This window comes from Podarcis erhardii (genome assembly GCF_964252035.2).
Source record: "Podarcis erhardii genome assembly, chromosome: 13".
Taxonomy (NCBI): domain Eukaryota; kingdom Metazoa; phylum Chordata; class Lepidosauria; order Squamata; family Lacertidae; genus Podarcis; species Podarcis erhardii.
The window spans coordinates 25,659,161-25,672,665 of NC_138502.1; the positions used below are offsets into that span (position 1 = coordinate 25,659,161).

The following is a 13,505-nucleotide window of genomic DNA, read 5'->3' on the forward strand; positions in this document are numbered from 1 at the left end:
AAGGTTAAATTGCAAACAAACAAGAAACCCCACCCCTTCCAGAAAACAAGCCTACAGCAAATCTCAATTCTTTTTTGTTGCAGCTCCCTTTATAACAGTAGTCAGAGTGTAGAATCAGTGGACCAGTCAGATATACAGCATCTCCTGAGGATAAAAATCTGTGTAAGTGGGACATGCATCAGTGTGTTGTAATGCAGACTGCTGCTTCTCCAGGAAATCGCTCATGTGCTTCCCATTTCCTCTCTTCCACCTATTTCTCTCCCCCTACCTCTGATGACCACATTGATTTACTTCGGGGTGAAAGTTCAGCCCCTTTATAGGTTTTTCCCCTCTTAAAAGTTTTGTGGTTGTTTCTTGCCCAAGGCAGTGGTGTAGCGTGGGTTGTTGGCTTCCAGGGCGGGGCAAGTGTTGTTCCCCCTCCCGGAGGACTGGGCAGCTGTGGGGGGCGCACTGAGCCCACACGGAGGGTGGACAGAGCCCAGGAGGCACATGGCTGGTGGCGCTGCCACTGCTGGTGGCGGTAGGAGTGGGCCTTCTTGGTTTGGCGGTTGCACTGCCCCTGGTCTCTCCCTGCCTCAGCCAGGGGTGCCAACTTGAATAAATATTTTTTGGGGGGGGAGGCAAACCCTACCCACATAATCACTCACATGGTCACACATGGTGCCATGGTGCACACATACCATTTGAATGGCAATGTCCATCAACTTGGGAGGGGCTCAAATATTTTATTAGGGTGGGGGTCCAAAGACCCCTCGGTCCCTAGGAGTTGCTGCTGCAGGGACTGCTTCTGGTGGCAGAGGTTGGAGAGGACTGTGATGATGAATTCTCAAAAACAGGAGCATGTGGAAGAACCCACAGGCTCTGTTTAGCCCTGTGAAGATTTTTGAACATCTCAGCAAAACGGCAGAAATGAGAAGTGCAATGGCTCTGTTGCACCTCGAATTGTAACATCAGGTTTGTTCATCTGCACAGAAATGCAGAGAGATGGACACACAACTTGCTCGTGCCCTGGTGGATCTGAACTCCTCTAGGCATGGAGCTGCCAAGCTTCCAAAGAGCTTCCTTCTGTTCCTGTTCCTTTTCTCCTCAGCAAGGCTGCTTTTTGGGACAGCGGAAATAATCTATTCTGCAAGGCCTTTTCATTAAAAAAAAAAAAAAAAAAAAAGCAAGCAGCTCAGGCAATTGCCAATTTCCTCCAGCGCTTTTGAAATGTGAACTTTGCCTCTCTTAGAGTGGACTGGGGTCAACTCGCGAGGAAGACTCAGAACTGTGCTTGGGACCTGCCTCCAGCTGCAAGCGAATGCCAGTGTTGCAGATAGGGGAGGGAGGCGGCAAAGGGTGGGGGCTCTCGAGAGCTATCTTGTGCAAGTTAAAGTTTTCCGTCTGAGAGCCAAGAGCTTTCTCGAATCAGCCTGCAGGGACAGATGGGAGGGGAGGGTTGGAAACCTCGTCTCATTCACTTGTTGCTCAATACGCTTTTGCCTTCCATTCAGCACGGCTCAGACGGAGGCTGTAGGAGCTAGTGTGTGCCTGCGGCTTGCAGGACCCTGGGTCTTTTGAGGTGAGATCCCAGCCATGCTGGACTTCTACACAATTGCGATAGGGCTCCTGATCCTTCTGCTCCTCCTGGGGAATGTCTTCTTCCCCTACCTTTGGCTGGACTTGGTTTTCTTCTTCAGCGTCCTTCGAACAGGATACAAATGCCACAGGTGTCTCAGCCGCAAACCTCCCATCACCTTACTGGACTTCTTCTTGGCCAAAGTCCAGAAGCACCCAGAGAAGCCCCTGGTCCTCTTTGGAGACGAAACCTATTCCTACCGAGATATCGACAGGCGCAGCAGTCAGCTGGCCAGAGTGCTCCGGGACCACGTGGGGCTGGACGAAGGGGAAACGGTGGCTGTTTTCCTCAAGAACGTCCCTGCCTATCTCTGGGTCTGGATGGGACTGGAGAAGATTGGCAGTGTCATGGCGTGTATCAACTATAACATCCGAGCCAAGTCTCTCTTGCATGCCCTCAGCTCCTGCAAGGCCAAAGTGCTACTGACAACTCCAGGTGAGTTAAAAAGGTGAAGGTAAAGGTAAAGGTACCCCTTGTGTATTTACACCCAAGGGGGCAACTGAAAGCCTGTTTGTGCTGCACTTGTCAGGCCATATAGTCACAATGGAAAGAATATTGGGGAATTCTCTTGAACTGTTCCCCCCCCCCGTTTTAAAAGAGGTTTGATATGTCTTTTTCCATCCCTGACAAAATAGCACAATCTCTGTGTTGTCTGCGCTCCTCTGTACCTGAGCAGTTTCAGACTTTCCAAGGGAAGAAAACAACAACTACATTTAAAGGAGGGGAGATCTGAGACAGTGATGTCAATCAGATGCCCTGACATTAATGAGGAGACAGGCTGGCGCAAATCCACATTGTGGACAAGCGCTTGAACTTTGACTACTGATCTCCACTCAGGTGCTTTAGCAAGTCTGATCAGCAGAGTTAATGCCCAGCAGAGTTCTAAATGCAGGCATCCCTCAGAGTTCAGCTTCTCCAAGGGAAAAGAGAAGGGGGATTCTGGGTTGTACCTAACACAAATGCAAAGCTTGATTGGGAAAATGGCATATTTGTTTAAGTGGCCATTCGTTTAAGTGGATCTACTCTGAGTATGGCTTACTTTGAGATCACACCCTTTGTTGATGAATCCACTGTCTTATTAGCCAGTGGCCAGCTCTGGACACCTTCCCCTCCCCCGATCAAGGTTTTGGGATTTAGTTACTTTGCTGTAGTTTGGAGAATGCAGGATCTTTGCCTGTTCAAGTGAGGCATTGCTCTTGATGCAAACTTTCAGTTGCTATTGGCTAATAGTTTTACCTTTCCCTGACTGTGGCATGGCTTCCATTACCTTTTTTATTATTATTAAAGGAAAAGCTTTGCTTTAAAAGCCATTTTCTTCCTCCTTGAAGCACTGTTGTTTGGCATTTTGGCACATGGATAGCAGAACGTCCAAGTGTCCCTATTTTCCAGGGACAGTCCTGGATTTACAGAAGCCATCCTGGTTTCTGATTTGATCCTGGAATATCCTGCTTTCTCTTATGACATTCCTATTTTCATTGGAGGAATGTTGGAGGATATGGAATAGGATGTCCCTATTTTCATCGGAAAAATGTTGGAGGGTATGGGATAATAAATCTCTTAAGTTGAAAAGAAATCAATTTTTCTCAGCTAGTAGAAGTAACAATCTTTCTTTGAGCATGGGTGTATGAGAGAAATTAGGCAGAGTGCAAAGGGAAAAGAGCTGGAGAAAGCATTCCTTGAGTAAGTAGTCATTATTTCAGTTGCTTTAGCCCTAAAAGAAAGCAAAGCATCTCTGGCTTCACCATGCAGGGTATGTGTTTTCCTTGTTGGACTGCCTTCAGTGTGACCTCCCAAAAACGGGTTAGTTTAGTGAAGCAGTGTTCCAAGAAGAAAACAACAGCAATAGCTGCTGATGTTTGAGGGAAAGGAAAGGAGGGAAGAGAGAACGAATGGATATCCAGCGGGAGTAATATTACATTATCGACTCCAGTGGTTTCTGTGATGACATCAGTGTAACTGGCCAGGCAAAATTGAGGGTGCTTTGCCATTCCCACCTGAATTGCCCCTCTGCAACAACAACTAGGGAAGCTGTGTCAGTGTTATTATGGATTGATTTGATTTCTCACCTGCCTTTCCCCACAAAGGGCCAAAGCGGGTTATAATAAAATATGCCATTATGCAACAAATAAAAAATGAAGGTTAAAAAATAAAGAAATTACGAAACAATCCATATCTAAAAAACAGTACAAACGTTAAAGAACCATTTCAGGGGGGAGAGGGAACCCACAATTTAAATCGATCCAATACGGATGCAGGCTGGGATAATTTGGAAGGCTTCTAGAAAGAGGAAGGTCTTCATTTGGCGTGGATAAGACAACAAAGACCTGCCTGTCTAATATGTAACAAGAAGAAAGTCCAAATGATAGGGTATCACACTCCCCCCCCCCCCGAATAAAACGGTATCTTACACATGATGCCTGGATGTCAAGAGTGTCTGACTCTCCCCAGGTCAATGAATCTGGACCAGGTGAGATTTTAATCCATGGCACCAGAGGCAAAGTAAACACTCTTGTGTACAAACAATTGTTTCTCTGAAGCAGAGAGGAAGAGACTCTCCCTCTTTAGACCAGCACACTAATCCTGACTCAACATCAATAGCTTGATAACAAGGTCAGGGGAGGCAGGGAGAGTGCATGGGGGCGGGAAGGGGTAGCTGGTTCCCTCTGTTTTCAGGGACTCCTAGTCATGATGCCTATGTTCTCCTTCTTACTGTCGGAGGCAGTCGGCCTCTGCTAGGAATCACAAGTGAGGAGACTGCCGTTGTGTTCAGGTCCTGCTTCTTGAGCTTCAGCTGGCCACCGAGACAGCAGGACACTGGGCCAAATTGGCTAGTGGCCTGACCCAATAGGACAGCCAGCGTGGTGTAGTGGTTAGAGTGCCGGACTAGGGCCTGGGAAACCAGAGTTCAAGTCCCCACTCCACCATGAAGCTCACTGAGCGACCTTGAGCCTCTCAGCCTGACCTACCCTACAGGGTTGCTTGGGGGGATTAAATGAGGAAGGGGGAAGAAACCCATACATCACCTGGAACTCTTTGGAGTAAAGGTGGGATATGAAAGCAGCAAATAAAATAAAAATAAAATGCCATGAGTTCTGAGGCATTAACAGGCTCAGAATATAATGATCGTTAGCAGCCAACAGTCCAGCAAGCACAGGGATTTGGTTATCAGTTCAATTAAACTTTATTTGCAAGCATATTCACAGAGCTGCTCTCGCACACATCCTGATCTAATCAGAATCCTCCTCCCTATTTCGCTTCCAGCAAGATCTGTACCAGAAACGCTTAAGCGTGCTTCTACATTTATGACCTTCCTGGAGGTGTGCCCAACAGAGAGACCTCGGATTGGGAACGTCAATTGGCTCTCCATTACTGTCACTAGACAGGAAGGCTGAGACAGTCCAGGAAGGGGAAAAGGAGGGAGACATGGAGGTGGGGTTACGGCTGCCATACGTCTGGATTTCCCCCCAAAAGTTAATTTTTGGGAGGAGACATCAAACAAACAAAAAAGCGCAACAGCTTTGTCCAGATTTTCACTTTTGGGAATATGGCAACCCTAGGTGAGGCCGAGACCTGGGAACAGAGGATGGTACAGTGGTACCTTGGTTTACGAACTTAATCCATTCCGGAAGTCCATTCTTAAACCAAAGCATTCTTAAACCAAGGTGTGCTTTCCCATAGCAGTGGGGGACTCAATTTACAAGTGGAACACACTCAACAGGAAGCGGAACATGTTCTTAATCCAAGGCAAAGTTCACAAACCAAAACACCTTCTTTCAGGTTTGCAGCATTCTTAGCCCAAGTTGTTCATAAACCAAGCTGTTCTTAAACCAAGATACCACTGTACTTCTGTCTCTTGGAGGTGGCTGCCCTAGCTGCAGATGCAGGACCCCATCTTCTCTCTTCCCTCCCAGGGAGCAGAACACAGCAATGGAATCCATGGAAGGTGCCAGCCCACTGCTGGGGTGGAGGAACCAGGATCCGAATGGGAGGGTTCAGCCTGTTTGCTCAGGCCCTGGAAGTGCTTCCACCACTGGGAGCTGATGCATCCTCCCTGAATCAGTCTCGCCAGGCATGAGACTCTCACAGCTATGTTTGCTTGGCCTTGTCTTTAAAGGTTTGGCAGGTAGCATCCCAATCTGTTGGGACAGCTTTTCTGAACTCCAAGCCCTGATCTTGGACTCTTGGATTTTGCTACCAGCCTGGCTAGCCTCGCTTTTCTTTTCATCTAGCCTGAGCATAGCAACCGCTCTGACTCATTCCCTGTTGCTGAGCTTGTTAGTCTTCTTTTCGTCAATAAAGAGCCCTTCCTTCCTCTCAGGAAGGAGTCTCTGTCATTGTGCTCTCAGCAGGAGCTAGAACAAGGACTCTTCTTATATTCTTATGAACTCACATCTTTGGATTTGTGCAAAAGAGCCCTAGTTCGTAAATGCAGCTGCTCCCCTGAGATGGAAATTAACTATACCATAATACAGTATAAGCTGGTCTAGGCTATTTCATTCATCGGTCTTTTTCTTTTTATGGGCAAAATTCACAGTTGTGCAGAGATATATGAATAAGCACCCCTTCCTCCCATCTTTTCATGCACTTAATCTTTCTGTTTTGAAAACAGCTGGGAGGGGGAGCGATGGTGGAGAATCTGTTTTGAGTATCCTAGGCATTATCCAATAAAAGGCAGACATTTATATTAGCAGTTGCAGCCACAGTTCTGTGGGGTAGTTCCCCATTTTCCTAGGAACATCTGCAAAACCAGTTTGACCGGTGACCATGCGGTAACCTCAAATATTCTGAATTTGTACGTGCCAAAAACTACACCAAAGGTTACACAATCATAGGCGGACCTGAAAACAGGCACAGCCTTGCACATCTGTTTGATGGAAAGGCAGGATGCAAATTTAAGAAATAAATAATACATATTTTCAACAGGAGTGGGTGCAGGTTTTTCTGCTGTGCCCTAAGCACTGTTTTCCCCTTGCTTTCACTTCTCAAATGACACATGTACAGCCTTTTGAAGGTGAAAGTTGAATTACTCTTCCACTTTGCCTCGCTCCTCCCTATCTGATATTACGTTTGCCTTGCCGCTCCCTCAGGTGTTAGCAAATTATATATTTGTACAGCATCCTTTTAAAAAAACACACACACAAACAAACATGATTTTTTAAGGGTGCCTCCAGACTGTCAATATTGTCAGGGGGATTCTAGCAGATACCTGGAAATTTAGGTGGATTCAGGCTGCATAAACACTATACCTTTAAAGCACATTTGACACACATCTCTCCCTTCAAAGAATTCAGGGCACTGTAGTTGGTTAAGGGTTGATGGAAATTGTAACTCTGTGAAAGGTGAACTACAGTTCCCAGAATTCTTTGGGGGGTGCTTTGAATGTGCTTTAAAGATATAATGTGTACACAACCGAAAATACTCTGCCTCTCATCCCAATGAATTCCACTTTTTAAAAAGAAACACACTTTTAGTGCCTAGGAACAGGGAAATCAATTTGTTAGCTGTGCACTGGTTTCATTATTGCATTTGTGTTCACTGAATCCTTCCCTGACAAAGCAGATTTTTGTTGCTGCGGTTCCACTGGCAGAGGTATTTCGGTGGCTGCTCCTGACAGCTGCTGCTCTGTCTCTCTCAAAATGGTTGCATTGTTCCAGGGCATCCCTGTAATAAAAGAATTAAAAGCTGACCCCTACAAGACAATTCCAGCTGGGACCACCAGTTTAAAAATTTGAGTTCCCTCTGGCAACATAGTGTCCAAGACAGCCTTTCCCCAACCTGGTGCCCTCTAGAATCCTTGGGCTATGTACACATTAGTGGTTTGAAATGCAGGAAAATCATTCCACTGCCACTACTGGTGCATTTTCATGTAGCTTTTGTATGTTGCTGTTCACACACCAGAGAAGCGGGTGAGGGTGTTATCATCTGAGGCTCATTACCTGAATTGTTTCCCTGTGCTGAACTCCAGTGCATCTGCACATGCTCAATAGCTGCCTGGATGTACACACCTCAGCTTAGCCACACCTTCCAATTTCAAATTGGATGGAAGTTAGTTTGAGGGAAACTGCCTCAAACGGGTATTTCTCAAGAAGCTACAGGAAACCAATGGATTGTAGCCAATGTCATGTGCTCTGGGCTTCAAACACCAGTGGTGGGATTGTGTGTTGGAGCTGGAGTAAGCAGTAATGTGTACCCAGCCTTGGACTTCCATTAAACCCAGCCAGAACGGCCAAGAACGATGGGAGTCATAGTCCAAAACATCGCGAAAGGTGGTCCAGTTCATTCTGCAAATAATAATTAGCAGCAGCATCACCATCATCTCCTCTAAGGCTGCTACTGGAGAATAAAAATCAGCCCATCCCATGAAAGCATTTAAATCTGAGCAAGAACAAATGGGTACTTTTTGTTGCTGAAAAATACTGAATTATCCTTTCATCACTCATAGCAACAAAAGAAAATTAAACCAAATGGGTTCCAAAAATAATGCACACTCCTGTCCCAAATGCTACTGTCTGGTATACAACTGCAATTCTGGTTATTCATAAGCAAACAAAACCATTCTTTACTGCAGAATCTGGGCAGGCTGCCTTACTGTCTAGCAGGATTTCCAGAATCAAGGGCCAATCTCACCTCTTTTCATGCTCTCTTGAAGATTTCAAGGCCGCCATTGAGGATGTCCTTCCTACTCTAAAGAAAGAAGGAGTCCGGGTTTTCTTCCTGAGCGAAGACTCCCCAACCGAGGGTGTGGAAGCTTTGCTGGGGCAGATCCAATCCAGCTCAGCTGAGCCTGTGCCCATTTCCTTCAGAGCCAAAGTGACCCCTCAGTCATCATCCCTGTATATTTACACCTCTGGGACCACAGGTGAGGAGGAGAACGTCAAAGAGGTGGGTGAGGGAGCAAGGGGAGGGGAAACTTGGCTTGCGTGCCTGGAAATATCTTGTTTCCCATCTGCCCTCCTCCTGGGCACTTTTGAGGACGGATGGGGTTTGCCCATTCAGGAGGGGCCATAGCTCAACCATCAAGGGGATGCACATCACTTTGATCCAGCCCAAAGTGGATCTCAGTGTAGATCCCTGCCTGAGACCTCAGAGAGCCACTGCCAGGCATGTGTAAAACAACTTTAGATATACCGTATTGGCCCAAATATAAGCTGCACTTATTTTTCCAAATTCTGACCGTGAAAAGTTCAAGCGCAGCTTAAACTTGCGACCTTACAATAATGGGCTTTTACGGTATCACTGCTTAAACAGACATACAGTAAAACAGAACGGGTGTGACTGCCTGCAGAATTTTAAGGGAGTGGCTTGTATTTGGGTATTGTCTTTTCCCCCTCCCCCCCTTGAATTTTAAAGGTGTGGCTTATATTTGGGTGTGGCTTATATTTGGGTGTGGCTTATATTTGGGCCAATATGGTATCTCTGATTCAGTCCACACAGCCTCCATTGCCATGCAAGTGTCAGGCCGTTTTGGCTGTGAGACCGTCACCAGTAGGCTGGTCAATGGCACAACATCTATAAAGAGGGCAAAAGAGCACACAGAGCTGCATAAAATCCCCATAGCTCATTTATCTGTGCCAATGGAAATTTAGAAAGACTTAGCATATGCAATCCATTTCACAACAGCGGGGAAGACTGTGAGTAGGGGCATTTGCAGAAGAAGGGCTCCTGGCACTCCCCCAGTCACGACACTTCTGCTATAACTTAAAGGCGGAATTGCAATAGACAGTGTACACAATCAGGGATGTTGTGCTTTATTCCCGTGGAACCACTCCGACCAGTCTCAGGTCCTGGACCAAATTTATGTTGACTCAGGATTGAGACAGCACAAGATCTCATCAGGTCACATCAGCAGTGGCGGAGCTTCATGCTCCAGCACCGGGGAGCAGAGAGCAGGCGGGGGCATGGCTGGCACACATCTCAGGGGCATGGTGCGCATCCTGGGGGTGTGGTGTGCCGCCTGTGGGGGCGTGGCGCCCAGTGGGGGGGGGATCCAGCCACGATGGCACACCACCGGGATCGCACTGCCGGGCGTGGTGCGCTCCCCCCGCCCTCCTCTTCCGCCAGTGCACATCAGGTCCAAAGTCCGGCAGCAGTGGACTTTGATAATCTTTCATAATATGGTGTCCTGTGCGAGCCCAGAATTGACACCCCCAAATGGATCTTCTCAATTATGGATCCTCTCAATTTTGTGTGCCCCTCCCCCCCACCCGGCTTGGCACCCTCTGTGTGGGAAGCGCCTGCACCACCCTAAATCCGGCACTGTACATGGAATAAAATAGACTCTGTCAAAGGGTGGGCCTATTGATAGTCAAGACAAGACAAGACAACAAAATAGGCTATAGGCGGACATAAAAGCTGGTAGAAAAAGAATTCCTTTTCTGTGTTTGCCCTTTGCTATTTTGTGGTTGAGAATGTGGATAGCGTTATATTGGGGGGACAGGGACAGAAAGAAATATGACCCCTGCAAATTGTTGTTTCTCGCTTGATGGAGTCATTTCGGATCATCTTCCTTCTTTTTAATTTCTGCCTGCCTCAAGGGATGCCGAAAGCGGCTATCATCACCCAGTCGAAGCTGCTCAAAGTGTCCCATATGTTTCGCATGTGCGGGGTCACTCCTAAGGATATCATCTACCTCCCGCTGCCGATGTACCACTCAGCTGCCCTTCTTCTTGGGACAGGAGGGTGCCTGGAGGTTGGTATGTACAGAATGTTTTTCAGTGAGCTGGGATGAATGGGTGCATAAGGTTTTTTAGTGGGGCGGGGGGGGGGGAAAGGTCAGAATCTGCACTCAGATCCTCAGTCTATGAATATGGATCATATGATCCTCAGGATCCCTTCCAACTCTAGAGACCTATGATTCTGCAAAATCCATCATTGCACATATAGGCTCTTGCCTGATACTAATTGGTGAGAATTTCTATGCAGGCAAGTAACAGATGGGCACCCCTCTTTCCCATTCAGCATAGAAATGTAGTGGGCTGCTGCAGGAGAGATGGACCTTTCTGCTTGGCATGCAGAAAGGGGATAGAGAAATTTTCTTATTCCTCTCTCATAATGCTAGAACTCATAGACAAGCAACGAAGCTGAATGTTGGAAGATTCAGGGCAGATAAAAGAAAGCGCTTAATCGCTCAGTGCATAGTTAAACTTTGGAATTCGCTCTCACAAGAGCCAACTTGGGTGGCTACTGTTATAAGAAAAACTGCTCCTTTTTTCCTTATGGGGTATTGAAGAGCCCATATAGAGTCTTTAAGTAGGTTCTCTATCGGTAGGAGAAAATAACAGAAGCCAACCAGAGAATATTGAGAAGCAAAGCAGCTAGGAAGCCTGATCTTTAATAAACTGTTGCAACAGGGTCCCCCACTCCCCCACGCAGGGAGGGAGGAGAGGAACCCAGAGCATTGGTGTGCAAGCTCTTATACAGACATTTGAAACTGCCTACCCTGTAGCTCAAGACCACCCCCCAAAACATCATACATTCATCACAGAAAGAGGTGGTCCCCAGCAGAAATTAGAATGTGTTGCTTCTCTCCTGTCTGTCAGGATACCTGATAATGCCTTATCTGATTGCCTTTTCTGGGTAGCCTGGCCATTCCTTTGAGATGGTAAATACATAGTTCCTGAATCTCTTACTCCTATTGACAGTGTGCTCAGCTTAACAGATACTTGCCAGACTGTATTTACAAAGACGTGTAAGCTCCTACAGTCCAAAGACAGTTAGAAAGCTTTTCCCATTTCCTTCCTCCTTGCAGATAAATATTTGAGGTTAATTTGGGAGAGTCAAAATGGCTTCAGGATTGTCCTCCTGTATGAAGGGAGAGTCCTGTTGTGCGCAGCTCCTTTTGTAGGTTCATCCTTGAGACATTTGGTTGGCCACTGTGATGCTGGACTAGATGCTGGACTAGATGGGTCACAGGCCTGATCCAGTTCCTGTGCTTGTAGAAATAGACAACGCAGCACAAATACAGGTTGCTAGGGTTGCCATGTTTCAAAAATTGAAGTTCTGGACACAAAAGTTGTTCAACTTTTTTAGGAGGAAAAATAATGAAATGAATTTTTAGGAAAATCACCCAAAACGACACTGCAGGCATGGGTTGCCATACGTATGGATTTTCCTGGACATTTTTGAGATTTTTGCCCAGACTGCAGTATTCCGGCTATGTCTGGGAAATTCCGGACGAATGGAAATCTGAAATGTGAGAATCTAATTTAGCCATGACGTGTGTGCTGGGTGCAGAGATACACTATTGGCTGCAAAGCCTGCGCTCCTCTCCCACCACTCTTATTTTCTTGAAACAAATATATTGCGAAACGAAACAAAGTTTTGGCGTCAGCACTGAATCTTGTACTGTTAGCTTATGAACCACATTGTCAGAAATGTCCGAGCGGAGTGCTGAAATAGGGGAATGTGAATGCAGGGCACTGTTTTATTGCAGGTGCATTCCGCATCGTGTTCTCTACGCGATATTAGTGCACTAGTGGATTTATTCTGCTGTTTTGGTTGCTTTGTGACATTTCCCCAATGCTGCCATATTATTGCTGTCTAGGGCAGCAAACTGGGACAACCTCTCCTCTGCCCCAAATATTTGTGGTATGAAAAGTTGAAGGACTTCAGCAGGAAGTTACAATAGAAGTGCATATACTGGAACCAAAGCAGCACAACTGTCTTATAAAACTTTTGCAGGTCCAAACAGTAATGAAGGTGGAATCACTTTCTTTCTTTCTCCCCCCCCCCAAACAGGATGCACAATTGCCTTGAGGTCTAAGTTTTCTGTTACCCATTTCTGGGACGACTGCAGGCGATACGGCGTCACTGTGATCCAATATGTTGGAGAAATGATGCGCTACCTCTGTAATGCACCAAAGGTAAATGAGAGACAGGTTGGGGGGAGGGAGAATGTTGCCAAGAAGCAAAATGGGTTCTCCTGCTCGGTACAGTGGTACCTCGCAGGACGAATGCCTCGGAAGACGAAATACTCGCAAGACGAAAGAGTTTTTCGTTTTTTGAGTTGCTTCACAAGACGATTTTCCCTATGGGCTTGCTTCGCAAGACGAAACGTCTTGCGAGTTTGTTTCCTTTTTCTTAAAACTGTTAATACCAGGGTGCATCCGTGCTTCGCAAGACGAAAAATCCGCAAGACGAAGAAACTCGCAGAACGAATTAATTTCGTCTTGCGAGGCACCACTGTACTGAATCCCTTACAGCAGGTGGTGTACACCTGATGCTGCAGAAAGCAGGGAGTTCAATGCTTCTCGGTTTGGATGTGTCAGTCAGTTGCCATGCTTAGTTTTTGGTGAGCCAAAACCCTGCATTAAGTGTCAGTTGATGTGATATTTCTTTCTTTTTATATATATATATTTTTATTAAGATTTTTAAACATATATGCAGAAATAAAAAAAACAGTGTAACATATATCATAACATATTTTCTTAACTTCTTTGGACTCCCTCACATCTCCCGCTCCCACTTGCATCATTGTCAATTCTTGCCCGCAATTTATCATCTTGTTTACAATCTTGTGTCACATTCATTTAACTATAGTCTGTTAATTCTCCAATAGGTTTATAATTTTTCCTCAACTTACTTATCATCTTAATTCCATCTAATTTAGTGGTGCACAATTATTTATGATCTAGCATCCTTTCTTAACATTCAGCCAAATTGCAATATTTTTTAAAATAAATCTTAAATTTCTTCCAGTCTTCTTCAACCCTCTCCTCTCCCAGGTCTCGGATTCTGCCAGTCATCTCGGCCAGTTCCATGTAGTCCATCAGTTGCATCTGCCACTCTTCCAGTGTGGGTAGATCTTGAGTTTTCCATTTCTTAGCAATGAGTATCCTTGCTGCCGTTGTTGCATACATAAAAAATGTTAGGTCCTTCTTTACCACCT

General features: G+C 46.0%; 1 protein-coding gene across 2 annotated transcripts in view; it reads left to right on the plus strand.

Moving 5' to 3' along the window:
- Positions 1–1,449: 1,449 nt before the first annotated feature.
- Positions 1,450–13,505, plus strand: part of LOC309327452 (long-chain fatty acid transport protein 2-like) — a 31,192-nt gene continuing 19,136 nt past the window's right edge. The window contains exons 1-4 of one of the 2 annotated variants that reach the window (XM_081836741.1): positions 1,454–2,053; positions 8,268–8,477; positions 10,153–10,311; positions 12,356–12,480. In XM_081836741.1, the coding sequence (XP_081692867.1) occupies positions 1,576–2,053; positions 8,268–8,477; positions 10,153–10,311; positions 12,356–12,480 (972 nt within the window). In that variant the 5' untranslated portion in view covers positions 1,454–1,575. Of the gene's footprint in view, positions 2,054–8,267; positions 8,478–10,152; positions 10,312–12,355; positions 12,481–13,505 lie in introns of both variants that reach the window. The other variant, XM_081836742.1, reaches the window with a different exon arrangement.